Genomic DNA, 21,285 nt, shown 5'->3' with positions numbered 1-21,285 from the left:
GGGAAAAAAAGACATTTAAAAGACCATAACGTGTCCAGTTAAAATGAAGACTGAAAATTGGGTACAATTTCTAGATTGATTTTTCTGGCCAGTGTCAAATTAATTATGTCTGTACCTGTTGTAAAAAGTAGCAACCTTAGGTTAATAAACTGCTTTCTTTAAATGTATAGTGTGGATGAGGTATTACAGTATTATGTATTCTTAGGGGAGCAAGATGTGTTGCTTTCAGCATTACTCAAAAAGATAAAAATCATCATAAGTTATATTCATAGGCAACTCCATTTCTTCTTTTCTGTCCAGTGATAAAAGGAGCAAGTTTATTTTTATCTCAGAGCGCTGATTATGTAAAGAGAAAACTTTAGGACAAAATACCTGATCATATGGTCTGTTCTGCCAACATTAACCCATCCTAAGGAAACCAAATGGAAGTTCTCTAAAGGGCTGCACAGTGGAAAGGAGGTGATCAGACAGACTTGAAAGTGAGCTTCAAAATGCTTTTCAATATTCTAGCTTAGGTTCTGGACATTTTTCAGTCTTAATACAATCATGTACCTTTGCTGTTTGCCATTATCTATAGTCATCTTTTATTAGCAAATGCAGAAACTGATATCTAAAAGTGTATTTGCTAGCTTAGTTCAAATAATACCTTAGCTGCCAAAGCAGTTACCTAAGACTTTAAAATACTTCAGTAACATTCACTGATTAATTCCCCCAAGGAAAATAGTCACAAGGCACCCACTCTGAAGTTCATCTTTAGCATCCCATTGAGCCCCCTAACCCTTTCAATGTTCTGTACTTCCAGGGCATTCAGTGATCTCACAAGGACCCAGGTAGCCAGGGACAAGGATCTTATAACCTAACTATTGCTCCCAGGGACTCTCCCATTTTAAAAGGCACCCAAGAGAAGGCAAAGTCTAATGAAATTAGACTGAATTACCACTGACAGTATAATCTTAAACCCTGTAGCACCTGGCTGGTAAAAAATGTTTCAAGAATGAAAACTTTTAAGCATCAATTCACTCAAGAGAAATGATAATCCACTCCTCATAATGCAAGTATTATCAGTACTGGTGATTATAGCCATGTAACATAAAATGACTATGTATTTAAGAATATTTAATATAGGAAAGTGGAACGCATCAACAAGGGAGAGGGGAGTGTTTAGAGGAACATGTATGATAAGTGCAGTGATTCTCAAACTTGAGCTGACAAACAATAACGGGATAATTGTTAAAAATGGAGATTTCCTGACTGTAACCTCAAAGATCCCCATTCAACAGGGGTGGGTTTGGGAATCTGCATCTAAACAAGCTCCCCAGGTGATTCTGATGGAGGTGGTTCAAGGCTCTCAAATTAAGAAACAGGTCTACTGTATTCTCCAGTCCCCAAATGAAAAGGTTCTGCCATGTCCTGGAATTCTAAAGATTAATTGCTATCAATTAATTAATTAACTGATTGATATCAATCGATATCTATTGAATTCATCTGGTGTTATTTAGCTCTTAAAAAGGCTGTATATAATCCTCAATAATTAGGCCTAAGAGGAGGAAATGAACAATCATTTATAACAAATTCTGAAAAAAAAAAAAACGCAAACAGCTCTACTTAAATAATCGCAGGTTTGGTCATAAAGTATAGGCAGGAGTTCAATGTACTAATATTCTGATAACTGATGACTGTTATTAGTGAGGATTCACACAGGTTTTTAGAGCAAGGGCCTAAGGTATGAATTCAGATATGTTTAGGAAATTCTGGAAGGCCAGTAAGGTAGATCTTTGATGTTAGGATGCATCAGGCCAACTCCTGTGCGATGTTTATGACTTGACCAAGAGCCACTCTCCTCTGGGAGGTTCCTTTTACCTTCTAAAACTGGGTTAATTGCAGTTACATGGGCTTCCTAGTATCTGCTGGCACAGGGACCAACCCTACGCGTATTTCTCACCATACACCGCCCACACTGGTGCGATTCTTCAAACACCAAAGAACGAATGCGTCAGGGTTTTTGCATACGTGGTCTGTAAGCACCTTTTGGCAGGAAAGGGCTGGTTGCAGGAAAGGGGGCTCTGCAGGAGGCCCCTTTTGTCTTATCACTTACCTTAAACCCGGCAGCCCCATGCTCTACTCAACTCGGGTCCCAGCACACCTTTCAATTTTTTGATCACACAATACCTTGCCTAACCTGTTCTTTCCATGGATCAAAGTAGAAATGAAGAAAACATAATTAACAGATGATCAGATCTCTTCCCTAGCTTCCCCTTCAGTAATCTCACGAACAAACCGTGTGAAGCCAACTGTGTGAACAAGACAGCATCTATACGCCTGCACGACGAGCCTGCACAGAGCGGGATGGGGATGACTCTGATCCCCCCATCTCAATGATTGAGGTTACTTCCCTTTTTCCGTTTAAAAACTTTCCTGACTGAGCAGAATCTTTGGAGGTGGTTTTAGGGGGACACTGAGTCCACAATCTCCCCAGATCGCCAGCGTTCTGATTAAAAAAGCAGCTTTCCTTTCTCGCGACATTTGCCTCTCTCTCGAGTTATTGACTGAGCAGCGAGCAGCCAGACCTGATTTGGTAACAAGTCATTTTTCAAACTGCTAGTTTGTCATTTTTTTAGGTTTCAGCTTAAATAACATCTCTTCAGATAGATTTTCCTTATCACCTTACTCAGGTAGGATTTCCATCCTCAATTACCTGTTGGATTGTCCCATTACCCTGTTTTCTTTATAACACTAACCACAGTTTGTGGCGTCCCCCCCAGTTTTACGGAGAATTGACATACATCACTGTATGAGTTTACGGTGGACAGCACAATGGTTTGATTTACATATTGTTAAATGATACAACAGGTTGAGCTAACATCCATCTTCTCATATAGATACAATAAAAAGAAAAAAAAATTTCTCCTTGTGACGCGCATTCTTAGGATTTACTCTTAACTTCCCTATACACCATACAGCAGTATTAGCTATAGTCATCATGATATACACTTACTTGGTCTTTTTAACTGAGATCTTCTTCTCTCCCACGTCTCACGAGGCAGGGAATCTGCGTTACTTACCTGTGAACACTCTGTAGTGACTAGCACAGAACCTCCTCTCATGGACGAGGGCTACGAATGTCTGGTTCACCACTGTGTTCTTAGCACCTAGGACACACCCGGGTATTTAACAAATGTTTACTGAATGAACAAACACATTATCTCCTTAAGAAATACTTATTATAGGGAACTGATCTGAAAACTCAAGGGCTTTCTTTCCTTGGATCCTGTATGTCCAGATTCCTATCATTTAATGCTTAGCTTTTGTATTGCAAAGTATCTCTTTGGTCACTTCCCCAGTTAAGGAAGAGAGAAATTTCTGTAATAACCTAAATGGGAAAAGAACTTGCAAAAGAATAGATATATGTATATGTATAACTGAATCACTTTGCTGTACACCTGAAACTAACACAACATTGTTATTCAACTATACTCCAATATAAAATAAAAATTTTAAAAAAATAAAGAGAGAAATCCCAAGTCCTGTCTCCTTAGTAATTCGGTTTCTAACTCTGATCCTATATAACACAAAACTGGGACTTAAAAAAAAAAAGAGGTTCATTTCCCCTGGAATTATAAAAGAATACATGCTTCCTGAAAGAATTCGAGAAGTAGAAAAACGGAAAAAAAAACAAACCCCAAACAAAAAACCGTAAAATCTCATAATCAACCAATCCAGAAAAAACCCACCAACTGTCAAATAAAAATGGAATATTGGTTACAAATCCAGTGCCAGCCCCTCTTGTGCCATGGTGCTCTTAAGAGCATTTCCAATTTGTCTGCCTTGTGTTTCTAAATAGTTTATATTTGTAGTTATACTGGGGTAATGAAAATCTGGCAGGTGAGTTGGAGTGAAAGACTTTTTTTTTTAACCCACAACAGCCCACAATGATCTGGTTGGTTAGAATAAATCTTTACAGGATATTCTCTTTACGCACATTGCCTGCTTCAGATAAGCTAATAATATTAAAAGAAACAAAACAAAAATAAAAGACGACAACTTCTCAGATACAGATGCAACTTTATTCATACATAAAAAAACCACACCTCAGGAATTCTTCTTTTCTAAAAAACAGTCTTTTAATTATAAAGTTCAAAATGAAAAGATTGAAAGGGGCAGTGTATAACTTTTTAATTTTGTACATACTCTAGTCACGGTTAAATATTTAAGCTGCAAAAAAATATACCTCTCCTATAATAGGAAATGCACGACCTTTTGTATCTGCAGACTAAAATGACATGATGGTGTCAAAAGCCAAAGTAAAAAAATTTAAGTCTGAAGTAGAAGACTTGGTACTGATGTTACATGGGTACTATCCTAGCTACTTCCCCCATGTTGGCTACTCCTCTTAGGTATACAACTTTTTTGTGAACAATACTTGTCATTGCCATGGAAAAAGTGAAGAGAAGTGATAAGGGCTCCTGTAAATAGTCTAAAATCTATCTCCCACGATCATACGTTTCTAAGTAATATATAATGTTAACATTATCCACCCTATATAAGAAACAAAAAGTGCCAAGATGTTTCAGGATCAAATAATTTATATGATAACTGTTAATCTATTCTGGAGCATGTAGGCCTCAGTACCATCTAAAGCCCAACCTTACTTCCAAAAAAAATCATTAATTCAAAGAACCATAAAATGTTCAAGTGATAAATGTCAAGTGGCTGCTACATCTGAACAAGATAAAAAATGCTTCGAAAACTGTAGCTTTTCTTTTCTTTCTCTGTTTGGCATAGGGCTTAATTTATGATATTTTTCCCAATACAAAAAAATTTATTGGATGAGACAGCCTTATTATGGGTGTAGCTACCACCTCTCACCTTTTGTGTCCCCTCCCAATTCCCCCACTTGCTAAAGCCATTTATTTACCAGTAATGATGTTATTATTTGAAGGATCAAAATTTACCTGAGATGACAATTTAGACAGCTGAACAAAATCATATAATTTCAGGGACAATGAACTTAAATGTCACCTTCACCAAACAGTAAAGAATGTTAAAATGTCTGCTCCCCTCTTTGAACTTAGTGTTGTTCTTTTTTCTTCTTCATTTTTAAGTTTCAAAAGAGGTCACAGCTCTACAAAATTTGGCCAAGAAGTACAGAAAATTAAAAAGTTCTTAGCAGAAAATGTCAACAATCCCAATTTTCTGCCAAATGGAGAGGAGAATTGATTTACCAGGCCTTTTGCGGCTTTGGAAGAGGGAAGGGAATAAAATGAAGACCACCTGTCTATCCTGTTCAGATAGCTACTTTCTTCTTTTATTGTCAATGTTGTTATATTGGGTTTGGTCTCTCCATGGGGCAAAAACCTCTGGCTTGGCCTCACATTTCGTTAAAACTGTCCTCAGGGTGGCATGAGAGAGCATTAGACCTGAGGTACCATGTAAGGTGGTCACTCATGGAAAGTATTAATATTTTCTCCCTTTTGTTAAGGTCACAGACATTCCAAGGGTGATGGAAGAAATAGTAAATACATACTAGAGAAATATCCCTATCTACCTTCAGGTAAGGAAAGCAAAGCAAAAGTAAGTATCCAAAGATGACACTTTTACATTAAAAATACCAAAACTTCTCAAAAATACATATTAGGAATTTACATAAGGATGAGGAATTATAAAACATTTATTCCTTTCGTCAGGGAAAAAATCATAACAAAATTAATGAAAGTAATAGATGCTCCTGTACAAAGTTTTGTGTTCAGAAAATATCATCCACTAAAAATGACATCTTTGGTCAAAAGGTAGCTCTGTTCAATCTGCTTAGACTAGACTTTTTCAATTTGCTTAGGAGAAAAATTCATCTTACAAATAGTAACACTCTGAGTAGGTTACGGTTATGGAAGATCATTGTACTTCTATGATCAGGAGAAAAATCTGTCACATAATTTGATTGAACAGTTTATTCAGTTTTCATGAAGCCTACATGAGTCAGGACTCAGAATCTTTTTTCATTAAAACCGTGTGCTTCATCAAAACTAGAGCACAGGGGCTTCCCTGGTGGCGCAGTGGTTGAGAGTCCACCTGCCGATGCAGGGGACACGGGTTCGTGCCCTGGTCCAGGAAGATCCCACATGCCGCAGAGCAGCTAGGCCCATAAGCCATGGCCGCTGAGCCAGCATGTCCGGAGCCTGTGCTCCGCAACGAGAGAGGCCACGACAGTGAGAGGCCCACATAACGCAAAAAAAAAAAAAAAAAAAAAAAACTAGAGCACAGAACTAGCAGAACAATCGGGATTAATCTGTAAGAAAATATAACTTCCAGAATTTGAATTTAAGCTTTAACTATTAAGAGTTTTGTTTAATATCTTAAGGGGCAGTGCTTAAAGCATCACAAACTTACAATACTACAATACTCCATCTGTGTTTTTTTTTTAACATCTTTATTGGAGTATAATTGCTTTATGTCGTGTCAGTTTCTGCTGTATAACAAAGTGAATCACCTATACATATACATATATCCCCATATCTCCTCCCTCTTGCGTCTCCCTCCCACCTTCCCTATCCCACCCCTCTGGGTGGCACAAAGCATCGAGCTGATCTCCCTGTGCTATGCGGCTGCTTCCCACTAGCCATCTATTTTACATTTGGTAGTGTATATATGTCAATGCTACTCTCTCACTTTGTCCCAGCTTACATCAGGGTGGTTTTGATTACAGTTTCCATTTCCATTTTTGTATTCAGGGATTATGAGTTTGATTTTTTTTAAAAGTTACTTATGACTGATATAAAAGATCTGTCCCCAGTAAATTAGCTAAAGCATGTTAAATATAAATAAATCAAGTCAGATCATCCCAAAGCAGGTTAAAGACTTAGAAAGCTTTGGTGGAGATCACAGAGACCAGGTCTCAGACTTCACACTGGGAACGGTTAATGGTGTTCTCTTGTCCCTCAGATTGCCTTCCCTAGAAATACTTACTGAAGTTGGAAAAATCAAAATAGTTTTTCCTTAGCACATGAAATAATGCAGAGGTCCCTCCTTCCCGAACAGACCAAAAAATCCAAACCACAAATAAAAAGCCCTGATTGCCACAACAAGCAAATTGATAACGAAATGGACAAAACCTCCATACCCTCTATTTTCAAGTAAATGTTGTGTATTCACTGGCTGCAGTTTAGAGGGAAACCCAAACAATTTCAAATTCATGGATTCACTGTGAGGACCCGACACACCACCCAGGGCAAGTTCATAATATCTGATGAGGGGGTCTGAGCTGTGGGAGAGACTCAGTGGATGGTCCTGACCAGATCTTAACTGGGCACTTGTGAGACAGCACAAAAATTAGGGAGTGGCGGGGAGGGGGGGAATCCTCAAAAAAATTATTTGAAGAAAAGCCGACATTTCCTCAGAAGCCAAAGACACATAAAATTCTACTCTATGTAAGACACACTGATTTCATGTTTCCACGTGACTTTAAAGGACGCGTGGTTTGTAAGACTAAAGCAATCCTCTAATCTTAAGAAACTCAAAATAAAGGAAGAAAGATGGACAGACAGAAAAAAAGAGTATTCTTCAACTCTTCTTCATTGCACAGGGAAATCCCCCTGAAGTAAGAATAAGAAAATTCAGTAAGTTGGAAAATATTTCTCACTTTAACCGTATTTTCCCTGAAAGTCACATTTTAATATTGATGTAGGTTTCATACAATTAAAAATCACAAAGATTTTAAGAAGCAACCTTAGCTTTTATGTAATCACCATTACGAACCCTTGTCAGTTCGGGCTATGTATGAGTGATGTAACGGTTTTGAACCTTAACTTACAGAGAACATTTCAAAAGCAATGAACATCTTTTGTGATCTTGTTTAACATAAAAAGACTGCTAGCAAACCTCATTCCTTAATAAAGCATGCATATTTACCCAAGCTTCAAACCACACTTTCCTTTGCCATGTCTCACAAATGAAAAGCTTTTATTTCAGCATTTTGAATAGTAATGCCCTGTTAGGTTATTACGAGGACAAGTCTACTTTCCCAGTATACAACATTTTTTATTCCACAAGGCTGAATTTTCAAACCTCACAGTTTACTTAGAAAATAAAGATCTGCAGGTTTATAATCTACTTTATTATAAAAGGAAATAAATTTTTACACAGTTATATATAACAGTATTTAGAAAAGTTCAAATTTATCAGTACGAAAATATACCTCACTGAAATATACTTACTTATAAAAACATATTGCCTTTGCCATGTGAAAACCTGGTGTTTAGTTCCCTAGATTTCTTTATCAGGGCTTTTTTCTGAGCTTCATCAAACCGATGAACTTTGAGATCCGTATCACGGTTAAATGGTATTCTTTCTTGGGGCTTATTTTTATCTTCAGCAGCCTTATTCTTTAGTTTTTTCTGATGAATGTCCATAAGAGATTCTGGCCTTTTTGATTCCTGGGGAGAGCAAGACAGTAGAAAGAAAAATCTTATATAGATCATTGACAGAATATAATCATGAAACAAAAGAATGAAGTAGTAATGGTAAACATGAAGGAGGGCGATTTACAAATCCAATAGGTTTTTCCAAACCTAAGACAGCATCTCTGAAGAAAATGTGTTATCAGAGGCAAATTCAATTATACCAACTATATACCACACAATAAAAAAAGAGCAAGACGGAGAGTAAACTAATGTTTAAATAACCCTCATGAAAATCATTGTGTGATTAGTCAGCATTAGAGGCTGAACCAAGAACACAGGTGAGAAAGAAGAGCAATTACTTTCTCACTTGGGAGCCCGGTTAAAGCTTCATGGATGGGCTGGTCCGTGAACCCTGAACGGGTGGAACTGAAGAGACGGGCACTGCCAGGCGGAGGCTAAAGCAAGTGCAAAGCAGAACAACCGCGGCGCAGAGATGACAAGATCCAAGGCCGGTGCAGGAAAAGCTGGCATAGTCTGTGTGCCAAGAGAATTTTTGTCCTTTCAGCTTTATCTCCTTCATTTTCTTTCTTTTTAGCTGGGGTAGGTGCTCACATTTTCTTTTTCTTTTCCTTTTTCTTAAATTGAAGTATAGCTGATTTACAACACATTAGTTTCACATTTTCAAATATATCTAGTAGGATGAGGTTTGAACAAAGTCAACTGGTTTCATAAACTGGAGTCTTTACAGACCTTTTGGTATTGGTTAAACTAAAAGACAGAACAGCCCTAGATTGGAGAAGCAGGGAGTGGGACGCAGGAGTAGATGCAGGTAGTACAGACCAGCAGCCATCAAACTGCGATATATGTATCCCTGGGGGCCACACGGAGTGGATTCCATGGGGTATGAAGGCATGGAGAATTTCAACGTTACCTACTCATGATTCTCAACTTCTTAGCCTCACTTAAAGCTGACTTGCCTGGTAATGCATCTCGTGAGGATGTCTCCCCTCTCCTATTTAACAAAGGAGAGGCCTTTCAGAATCTTATTACAGAATGTTGTCTTGGACAGAAAGTCTCCAGAGCATCAAATAAAAAACCTGAAATACTGTATGAATGAAACTTCTTCTAATCAAGGAACTGTAAACCCAGGAGGCTTTGTGTCCTTTCGTGTCTCAAACATATTTCTCATAAGAGCATAATGTCCTTTCGGAATGGGTAGTTTGGCTCTTGTTGGAATGTTCTGAATTCAGATATACTGCAGAATGGGGCAATGAAAGAAAAGACAATTTTTGCTTAACAACCACATCTCTTCCAGGCCCTGCCTCCTGTCAGAGAATATATTTGAGAGCAAAGACATGAGGAGAGCTCAGTAAAAGCAAAATAACTGGTAAGAAACGATGAAGGTGGCAGCATCTTATTTTATCAGAAGACAAACTCATGGCACCTACCCACCTACGTTACAATTCAGAAGTGTCATAGGAATGATCATAATCACATCTATTTCAACAGAGAAATGGAGTCAGACTTTCTCACAGAAAGTCAGTCTCAATCACCTGTCTGATTTGACAATGAGATCTGACTTTATCAGTTAAGTTATGTGGTTGCTATTTCCTATACATTAAGCTCTATCTGGATGCTGAATTAGTAAATATTTATTTGAATTAGCACTATTTCCATGTTCTCAATCCCTCTCATTTCATAAATTGGTCATTTCATAAATCTTGGTGAAGTCTTTAGGAAACAAATTGATTTGCAAGTTAAGTGCTTTCGAATTCTTTATTTTTAATGAAAACTGGAGGTGAAAAAAAATCAAATGTTGCTAAGAAAAAATAACCTATCAATACACATAGCAGGGAGAAAGAGTTTAGACCTAAAGTTCTGCATTTGGAAAAATCTGGTTAGCAACGATGGTGCTGACATTTTCAACACTGGTGACCTTAGGCAAGTTATTTAAGCCTCAATTTTTCAGCTGTAAGATAATAAATCATAATAGTAATAATGTCTAAATATTTGGATGAGGTAGGAGTTAAGTAATCTAATTAATACAAAGGATTTAGTAATGTGCCGGGGTTCATAAGAATCAGTCAAGGGACTTCCCTGGTGGCGCAGTGGTTAAGAATCCGCCTGCCAATGCAGGGGACATGGGTTCGAGCCCTGGGCCGGGAAGATCCCACATGCCGTGGAGCAACTAAGCACGTGAGCCACAACTATTGAGCCTGCGCTCCAGAGCCCGCGAGCCACAACTACTAAGCCTGTGCGCCTAGAGCCCGTGCTCCGCAACAAGAGAAGCCACCGCAATGAGAAGCCTGCGCACCGCTTTGAAGAGTAGCCCCCGCTCACTGCAACTAGAGGAAGCCTGCGTGCAGCAACAAAGACCCAACGCAGCCACAAAAAAAAAAAAAAAAAAAGAATCATTCAATACATGTTAAGTATTCAATTTACTTAGCACATACTATATTGTAATCCTCACAACATCTCTATAAATTAACTGTTATTATTCCCATTATACAGATTTGGAAAGTGAGAATGAGAAAATAAGCCCTGTTCAGGAGGGCTGGAGAGTCAGGGCACTATAGCCCTTCCTCACTCTCTTTACCCTGTCCCTCAGTATCCAGTAGGGTGGCAATGCTGCCAGCTTGTGACCTTTGGAGAAAAGATGGGAAATGGTCCTCAGCTGAGAAGTTATTAAATGTCTAGCCGTTCTGAATGCAAAAAAAAAGACCAATGTGAAAAGAAAATCAAAGTTGAGAGAGAGTTGACAGTTGAGAGATCATTAATAATAATTTTTTGTTAATAGATTATAAGGTTTAAGTAAGTAACAAAAATCACACCAAAAGCCAATTCATGTAGAGATCAATTTGCTAAATGACTGGTTTGCTGATTTACCAAATTTAATCATTTAACAAAAATGTGTAGGTTTTATATTAATTTGCAAAAAGCCAGGGCAATTTATTTTGAATGGGCGAGTTTTTCAGCAGTTTTTGGAAATTCATGCTAAGATTCTAGTTGTTTGGTTTTTATTTTGCCTTCATGGTAATATTTTAAAGAGTGTTCAATTTATCAATACTAAGAGTTATAAGGTGGTTTAGTCTTAAGACTATATTAATATTTTGAAAACTATATCTCATAAGTAACCAAAATTTCAGCATAAGATTAGAATGCTAATTTTTTGGATGTGTTTTAAAATAAATTGCACACACTGTTACATGTATCCCTAGTATTTCAGCATGATTTCACTAACCAGAGTTCAATAGTTGTTTACAATTTTTTCTTTTAAAGTAAATTTACATACAATGAAATGCGCAAACCTTAATACTACATTCATTGAGTTTTACAATTCAAACTCCTAGCAATTTCTGGAACATATTTCCATCACCTCAGAAAGCTCTGTATGCCCCTTCCTAGTCCATCTCCACAATCCCACTCCAACAACTATTCTGTTTTTTTCCCCACCATAGATTCATTTTGCTTATTATAGAGCTTCATGTAAATGGAATCATACAGTAGTACTTGGGTAGGCAGTCTTGCGTAAGACTCCCTTCGCTCAGCATAATGACTTTGAGATTAATCCACGTTGTTGCATTTATTTGTAATTTGTTCCTTTTTATTGCCAGGTAGTATTTTATCATGAACACAGTTTGGCTTTTTCTTTCTCTTACTGATGGACAGCTGGGTTGCTTGAAGTATTTAGCTGTTACGAATAAAGCTTCTATGAACATTCCTGTATAAGTCTTTCTGAAGCTATTATGAGTGAAGCACGCTCGAGTCTACGAAAACATGTTTTCATCTGTCTTACATAAACACCCAGGGGTGGAGTTGCAGGGTCATAGGGTAGGTGTTCGTTTAGTTTTATAAGAAATGCCTGTTTGGAAAAAGGCCCAGCTTGTTAATTTTCAGCTATTCTTCCTTTCTAACATAACTCATTACAGCTATAAATTTTGCCTCTAAGTGCCACTTTATATTACACCTCACACATTTTGATATGTTGTACTGAATATTACTTTATCATTCAGGTTTAGGTATTCCATTATTATGTCTTTGATGTAAAGTTTAAATTTTGAATTATCTAATTTCCAGTTGTGTAGGGCTTTTAAGTTATTCTGAAGTTTAATTTAAATTCTTCGTGGTGCCTGAATGATGGTGATTCTTTCAATTTTGTTGAGACTTGACTTTGAGCTGGTCAGTTTTCAAAGATGTTCCATTTGGGTTGGGCTTCTGGTCAGTTTCCAACTATGTTTCATGTATGCTTCACTGTTTGTGGTACTGGTCTATATATGCCCAATAAATCATGCTAACTATATTTTTAATGCTTATGGAAATTTTCATGAACTAATACGCTAGGAACAGAAGGTAATTTTCCTGAATACCTTTCAGGGACCAAAGGGTTCAATGGTTTACGTTTATTCTTTGAGCTGGAACACTAGTGGTTTTTTTTGTTTTTGTTTTTTTTTATGAGTAAGAGACTATTACAAAATAATAATATGCCCAATGAATACTGACTGTTTAGTTTATAAATTTAAATTGAACCATATTTTAATTTTTATATTTATATAGATTTATATTTTCTCCCATATTTAAATCATTACATCAAACATTCCAAATCAGCTTACAATTTAAAATGTAAGAATTGGGCTCTCTAGGAGTTAGTAGGGCTCTTACTTTATAATCATGTGCTACCCATCTCTAGGAATTGAATTTCTGATATATGACTTAAGTAAAAAGTGAACTGAAAATGTTATGAGATGCATTTAAAAAGCCTACACTAAAGGACTACACACACACACACATATACACATACACACAAGAGTATTTTTCAGAACAGATGTATAGAAAAAGACTGAGATGAAAAGGAAGACTAAGAAAGAGAAACAAGAAAAAGAGAAAAAATGAGAAGAGCATTAAAAGATGGGAAAAAATGAAAGGCCATATATTTTATCCCCTGACTTACATTGTATGCGGATACCTGCTCGGCCAATCTCTTTTCCATTCCTGTCAATATATGTTCTTCATCCTTCTTATTGAATGACTTTCTTGCTTCTGGTGTCTCCTGAGGAACGAACACAGAAAACACATTACTAAACCATATAATTAAGAGAAAATAAAAAAAATACTATTATTTTAACTCAGATTGAGTAATAGGAGACTAAACGAAGCCAGGCCCATTGAATCTCTTCCCACTAGAAATGTTAATACACTTGATACGGGATCTGTTAGTGTCCTACTCTAACATTTGCCTGAAAACAAGAAAAAACCCCAAAACACCTCTAACCAATCAACTAACTGGATTTTATCAAACTCAGAGATGAGAATGACAAACAATAATGAAATGTAGAAGAGAAAATAAGGCTTAAAAAGAAATCTTATATTATCTGTTTTCAAAGCAAGGAAAAGCATTCTTGAGGGAAAAAAAATAAAAAGAAATAAATGGGGTACAGAAAAAATAAAACTATCTTTATTCACAGAGGACATGACTGGTAATGTAGAAAATGCCAACGAATCTATTAAAAAACTCTTGGCATTAGTAAGCATAAGTGTAGCAAAGCTGCAGGATGCTAGGTCAACATACAAAATATACCAGCAATGAACAACTGGAATTTGAAATTTAAAAAGAAATACCATTTACCATAGCACACACACGCACACAAATGAAATACTTAGGTAAATTTCCAATAAATTTTAGTTAGAAAAAAAAAAGTATTCTGGAGAATATAGTCCCAGCCAAGGAAAGAAGAAGGCCCATATAAAATCAACTGAAAACCACTTTCCACAAAGCATGTTTTTATACTGTTGCTGTTTGCTTAAGAAAGCCAAGGAGGTCCCCACACCATTTTTACCTTAATGATGGACTAAAACAACATTGTACTTAATAAATAAAGTATGTTAAAAAACATACGAGTAGCTCATTTCTGCTTTTTCCATAAAAATTTCCCCAGAAAGATTCTTTTACTTGTAAATATTAAGAGAAAAAATGATGTTCTGATAAGATGGAGGTGAAAACCTGACCAGTTAAGAGTTAGTAAATCTAGTCAAGACTGGGAAAAGAGAACATAACAGATCTTATTCAATTAATTTATGCATAACACTGCCATTTCTTTCTAAAAAGCAATCTTACTTCATTTGGGCATGTTGGTTAAGTGAATGTGCGAACATTAGTGGTATGAGAGATGAATGCTGGGGAATCAAATATAAAAAAGTAAGATGAAGTGGTGGAGAAAATCTACAAAAAGGTAATTTGGAGAGAGATAAAAAAGGAAACTTGACTAAGATCTGTTACAAAAATCAAAAATTAGTCATGACCTTTATATAGGACAGCTCTGTGACACTATATAATTTGTACCACAAATATAAGTCTGTGGTATTATATGCTGTAATACAGTGTCACATAAAATTTAAGGGGTATTAGTCATCCCTTTGGGAGTCTGTTGTAAACACAGAACAAAACACTTTCAGCCCTGAAAAGAATGACCAGATCTAAAGAACTCAGTCATAGGGCCTAAAATCACCTGAGTTCAAATTATACTGGCTAGTTTCTGTTTGTTCTGTTTTTCTGTGGTATTTTTCTTTGAGGAAGACTCCCTGCATATCTGGCTGTAGGCTAGACATCTACTCACATACAATGAGGAACACAAGGACTGAAAAAAGCACAAATAAAAAGTCCATGTAAGCAAGGGGATTAAATGTCTTTTTGGAGACAATCTTAAAGGCTAAATTATAAAAAGCGTCAGTATGTTATTTTTATAGAAGATCAGTTAAGAAAGAGCAGACAGGCGTTCCAACACTAGTCATTCACGGTGTGTGGCTCGCTTCTATACCATATCTTCTGTTGTCTCTTCTGCCCTCAGGTGTGTTGGTTCACCTCACCTTTCTGTTACAACTCTCAGATTTCCTTGAATCCTCTGGGCAAAGGAGAACTTATGATTTTGCCACATATTCTGCTAAAATGTGGAGATTGCCACATATCATCCACATGTTAAGAATGACACTATTTCACAACCAATTCTCTACTAAAATGAAAGCACCATAAGGAGCTTTTTCTATTACCCGTGACCAAACAGAATACCTGGCAGAGGAGATATTCAATTTACAGTTATAGAATGAAGATGGAAATCCTCATAATTCTAGGTACTGATGAACAAGATAAACAGAGTTAGGGGAGTGAATTTAAGTCAGAACTGATAAAGCTATAATCATAAGATGCCAATTAGTCAAGCATTTAAGATTGGAATGGGACATCTCAAGGAAACTGAAACTTTGGGATGGAGTGAATTTAAGGAGTTAGTGCTGAGGACACTGGTTGGACCCCTAACTTACAATGGAATATTTCATAATAAATGGAGAGATCCAAGAAAAGAAAATCTAACAATAATATTTTATGCATACTTTTGTGGGTATTTTTAAATTAAATTATTCAATATATTAATGAAAGGGCTTTTTGCCTATCTTGACAGTAATATGAAGTTTACTGCACTTGAGCTACTGTTATTTTCAGAGATAGTCCCTGTGTATCACTTAACTTGCTAGGTTAATCTGTGCCTTGGCTTGTTCAAGACGTTTTAAAAGAAATTTTCATGGATAGTATGATGTATAAAGACCAGGGGATTTGGAGTCAGAAAGGTCTAGAAGGGAATTACTGTTCATGACTTACCAGCATTTAATTCCAGAAAAGGTGACCTCATAGAGGATAGTGTCTCCCTTCATAAAATGAGGTCAGTAAACCTATGTCTCCAGGTTCTCTTGAGATTTAGATGAGACAATTTATTGGGAAATAGTAAGTAAGTACACAGGAAGCAACTGGCATCACTTTCTTTTAACTTTCCTTCAGGGGAAATCTTTTCCCTTTGGAATCATAATTTTAAAAACAGTACTCTTAAATAATTCTGCCTCCTATTTTTTCAAAATAGAGTCAACATGGACAAAAATACAGGAACAAACAAACCCTCTTACCTTAGCTTTCCTTTCCCTGTCAGCTGGCATATCTGTCCAGACTGATCGATCTCCAAATTTGTCATCAGCTCTTCTCTTGAAAGTTCTAGGCCCAAGACCAAAGTTTTTCAGCTCCGGAGGAAGCTCAGTCATCCAAGAGTCTCTTGTAATTGTTTTAGATGAATCCTTTAAGAGAAATAAAAAGTAAAAAAAAAAAAAGTAGCCTTGGAAAATGTGTATATGTGTGCGTGTGTGCACATGTGTGTGTATATGTGTAGAATACTGTATAAGTGACTATGCTTCTCAACTGAGGCTTGAAATTTATTTAACAGACTTTAAGAGAAAGGATTTAATAGACTATTTTTTTTTGGTCATATATGTTATGAATACTTTTATTTAATTTATTGTTCCTTTGACTTAATGTTATCTTTGGCCATACAGAAATTTTTAAGTAGGCAAAATTTCTACCCTTTTCCTTTTATAGCTTCTGAATTACCTAGAGCCTAAATTTTTATACACTTACATATGTACATATACATATTTTTAATGTCCATTTTTAAAATTGAGATTTTTTAATATATTTGGTCAATTTCTCAGAGAAAAGTGTACTATGTATTTAAAACTTACATCGTCTCCTTTAGTCAGCTTTTCTTTCATTCTCTGGGCCCTTTTTTCAAACTCTGTCGTAACACTAGAGTTAACTGGTCCTTTGGCAGGCATCGGCCCAATAACGTCCTCCTCTTCACTGCTACCTGTTTCCTTCTGAAATAAGAAAATGATCCTAAATTACTTAAAATTTAACTGTGACTGATAACCTAGAAACAGAACAAAAAGCAAACACTGTGTTGCTGGCTAATCACTGAGCACCTTTCCTGAGCCTTTCTCAAGTGCACCATACAAAAATGACAAATCCAGGGGCTGTGGACTGTCTCACCTCTTCCCTATGTCCACGGCAGAGCTCATTAACTCATCTCAGTCCTCTTCCTGATGGACATAGATGTGGTCTCACAATTTCTCTGTAATATTCAGAGAATTATTAATGATTCATCAGAGATGACACAAGTTGAAACCATTTTCTTTCCTGGTACAGAAAGAGCTCTTTGGAATAAGATGCACACAAATAAGACATTCTTGGAAGCTGTATCAGCCTTCATGATTTAGTACAGTCCACTGAAACAGAAATGATGTGCAAAGCCTTACAAAATACTGGCCCAAATGAGTTAATTTGGTTCCCAAAGTATTTCTCTCATTACTCCAAAGACACAATAGTATTGCAATAATTGAATTCAAGTAGTTCTTAGTAAATCATTTTTTTAAGTTAATTTTTTTAAAGAACAGTGATTTTATTTATTTATTTATTTTTGGCTGTGTTGGGTCTTCAATGCTGTGTGTGGGCTTTCTCTAGTTGTAGCTAGTGGGGGGGCTACTCCTCGTTGCGGTGCGTGGGCTTCTCATTGAGGTGGCTTCTCCTGTTGCGGAGCACGGGATCTAGGCGTGCGGGCTTCAGTAGTTGCAGCACATGGGCTCAGTAGTTGCGGTGCACATGGGTTCTAGAATGCAGGCGCAGTAGTTGTGGCATATGGGCTTAGTTGCTCTGTGGCATGTGGGATCTTCCTGGACCAGGGCTCGAACCCATGTCCCCTGCATTGGCAGGCGGATTCTTAACCACTGAGCCACCAGGGAAGTCCCATTAGTAAATCATTTTATTAAAGGGTTTTCATGTAAGACTGTGTTAGATGCTATATGCACTTGGGTTTAAATCAGTCCTTGTCAGACACAAAAGACCCCTAATAGCCAAAGCAGTCTTGAGGGAAAAAAACGGAGCTGGAGGAATCAGACTCCCTGACTTCAGACTATCCTACAAACTACAGTAATCAAGACAATATTGTACTGGCACAAAAACAGAAACATAGAACAAGATAGAAAGCCAGAGATAAACCCACGCACCTATGGTCAACTAATCTATGACAAAGGAGGCAAGGATATACAAAGGAGAAAAGACAGTCTCTTCAATAAGTGGTGCTGGGAAAACTGGACAGCTACATGTAAAAGAATGAAATTAGAACACTCCCTAACACCATACACAAAAATAAACTCAAAATGGATTAGAGACCTAAATGTAAGACTGGACACTATAAAACTCTTAGAGGAAAACACAGGAAGAACACTCTTTGACATAAATCACAGCAAGATCTTTTCTGATCCACCTCCTAGAGTCATGGAAATAAAAACAAAAATAAACAAATGGGACCTAATGAAACTTCAAAGCTTTTGCGCAGCAAAGGAAACCATAAACAAGACGAAAAGACAACCCTCAGAATGGGGGAAAATATTTGCAAACGAATCAACAGACAAAGGATTAATCTCCGAAGTATATAAACAGCTCATGCAGCTCATATTAAAAAAACAAACAACCCAATCCAAAAATGGGGAAAAGACCTAAATAGAAGAAGACCTAAATAGCCCCTTCTTTCTCCAAAGAAGACATACAGATGGCCAAGAAGCACATGAAAAGCTACTCAGCATCACTAATTATTAGAGAAATGCAAATCAAAACTACAATGAAGTATCACCTCACACCAGCTAGAATGGGCATCATCAGAAAATCTACAAACAACAAATGCTGGAGAGGGTGTGGAGAAAAGGGAACCCTCTTGCACTGTTGGTGGGAATGGAAATTGATACAGCCACTATGGAGAACAGTATGGAGGTTCCTTAAAAAACTAAAAATAGAATTACCATATGACCCAGCAATCCCACTACTGGGCATATACCCAAAGAAAACCATAATTCAAAAAGACACATGCACCCCAATGTTCATTGCAGCACTATTTACAATAGCCAGGTCATGGAAGCAACCTAAATGCCCATCGACAGACGAATGGATAAAGAAGACGTGGTACACATATACAATGGAATATTACTCAGCCATAAAAAGGAACGAAATTGGGTCATTTGTAGAGACGTGGTTGGATCTAAAGACTGTCATACAGAGTGAAGTAAGTCAGAAAGAGAAAAACAAATACCGTATGCTAACACGTATATATGGAATCTTAGAAAAAAAAAAAAAAAAGGTCCTGAAGAACCTAGGGGCAGGACAGGAATAAAGACGCAGACGTAGAGAATGGACTTGAGGACACAGGGACGGGGAAGGGTAAGCTGGGACGAAGTGAGAGAGTGGCATGGACATATACACACTACCAACTGTAAAACAGATGGTGGGAAGCAGCCGCATAGCACAGGGAGATGAGCTCGGTGCTTTGTGACCACCTAGAGGGGTGGGATAGGGAGGGTGGGAGGGAGACGCAAGAGGGAGGAGATATGTGGATATGTGTATATGTATAGCTGATGCACTTTGTTATAAAGCAGAAACTAACACACCATTGTAAAGCAATTATACTCCAATAAAGATGTTAAAAATACAAATAACTCAATTTCATTTCCTCACTACAAATAACTCAATTTCATTTCTTTTTATGGCTGAGTAATATTCCATTGTATATATGTGCCACACTCACTACAAATAACTCACTACACCTCACTACAAATAACTCAAATTCATTTCTTTTTATGGCTGAGTAATATTCCATTGTATATATGTGCCACATCTTCTTTATCCATTCATCTGTCGATGGACACGTAGGTTGCTTCCATGTCCTGGCTATTGTAAATAGAGCTGCAGTGAACATTGTGGTATGTGACTCTTTCTGAATTATGGTTTTCTCAGGGTATATGCCCAGTAGTGGGATTGCTGGGTCATATGGTAGTTCTATTTTTAGTTTTTTAAGGAACCTCCATACTGTTCTCCATAATGGCTGTTATCAATTTACATTCCCCCAGCAGTGCAAGAAGGTTCCCTTTTCTCCACACCCTCTCCAGCATTTACTGTTTGTAGATTTTTTGATGATGGCCATTCTGACTGTTGTGAGGTAATACCTCATTGCAGTTTTGATTTGCATTTCTCAAATGATTAGTGATGTTGAACATTCTTTCATGTGTTTGCTGGCAATCTGTATATCTTCTTTGGAGAAATGTCTATTTAGGTCTCCTGCTCATTTTTGGATTGGGTTGTTTGTTTTTTTGATACTGAGCTGCATGAGCTGCTTGTAAATTTTGGAGATTAATCCTTTGGCAGTTGCTTCGTTTGCAAATATTTTCTCCCATTCTGAGGGTTGTCTTTGTCTTCTTTATGGTTTCCTTTGCTGTGCAAAAGCTTTGAAGTTTCATTAGGTCCCATTTGTTTATTTTTGTCTTCATTTCCATTTCTCTAAGAGGTGGGTCAAAAAGGATCTTGCTGTGATTTATATCATAGAGTGTTCTGCCTATGTTTTCCTCTAAGAATTTTATACTGTCTGGCCTTACATTTAGGTCTTTAACTCATTTTGAGTTTGTTTTTGTGTATGGTGTTAGGGAGTGTTCTAATTTCATTTTTTTACATGTAGCTGTCCAGTTTTGCCAACAGCACTTATTGAAGAGGGTGTCTTTTCTCCACTGTATATCCTTGCCTCCTGTATCAGAAATAAGGTGACCATATGTGTGTGGGTTTATCTCTGGGTTTTCTCTCCTGTTCCATTGATCTATATTTCTGTTTTTGTGCCAGTACCATACTGTCTTGATTACTGTAGCTTTGTAGTATAGTCTGAAGTCTGGAGCCTGATTCCTCCAGCTCTGTTTTTCTTTCTCAAGATTGTCAAGCATATTATTTAATCTTTCTAGGCCTTGGTTTGTCTTTCAGATAGGGATTGTAACAGCTCCAACCAATAACTACTCTATTGCTAAGAGAACCCTGTGTTTTATTTGTTTTGTTCATTTTCTTTGGAACCACATGCTTCTCAGGAAACTGGGACCTTCTCTAATTCCTGGGTAAAAATGCTGATAATTCTAAGCCAATCACTTTGGTCTCATTCCTCTTGGCCAACTGATTGGCTTGAGCATGGCATATGATTCAATTTTGGCCAAAGAAATGTGA

General features: G+C 37.1%; 1 protein-coding gene across 1 annotated transcript in view; it reads right to left on the bottom strand.

The window, feature by feature from the left end:
• Nucleotides 1–6,259: 6,259 nt before the first annotated feature.
• GPALPP1 (GPALPP motifs containing 1) overlaps nt 6,260–21,285 on the bottom strand; it is a 28,236-nt gene continuing 13,210 nt past the window's right edge. The window contains exons 5-9 of the mRNA XM_082675786.1: nt 16,944–17,078; nt 16,338–16,502; nt 13,342–13,440; nt 8,208–8,426; nt 6,260–7,586 (exon numbers count right to left, since the gene is read on the bottom strand). Coding sequence (XP_082531912.1) covers nt 8,208–8,426; nt 13,342–13,440; nt 16,338–16,502; nt 16,944–17,078 — 618 coding nt within the window. The 3' untranslated portion in view covers nt 6,260–7,586. The remainder of the gene's footprint in view (nt 7,587–8,207; nt 8,427–13,341; nt 13,441–16,337; nt 16,503–16,943; nt 17,079–21,285) is intronic.

This window comes from Grampus griseus (genome assembly GCF_964374135.1).
Source record: "Grampus griseus genome assembly, chromosome: 18".
NCBI classification, from domain to species: Eukaryota; Metazoa; Chordata; class Mammalia; order Artiodactyla; family Delphinidae; genus Grampus; species Grampus griseus.
Note: the sequence above shows the minus strand (reverse complement) of the source record. Positions and strands in the feature narration are given on the sequence as shown.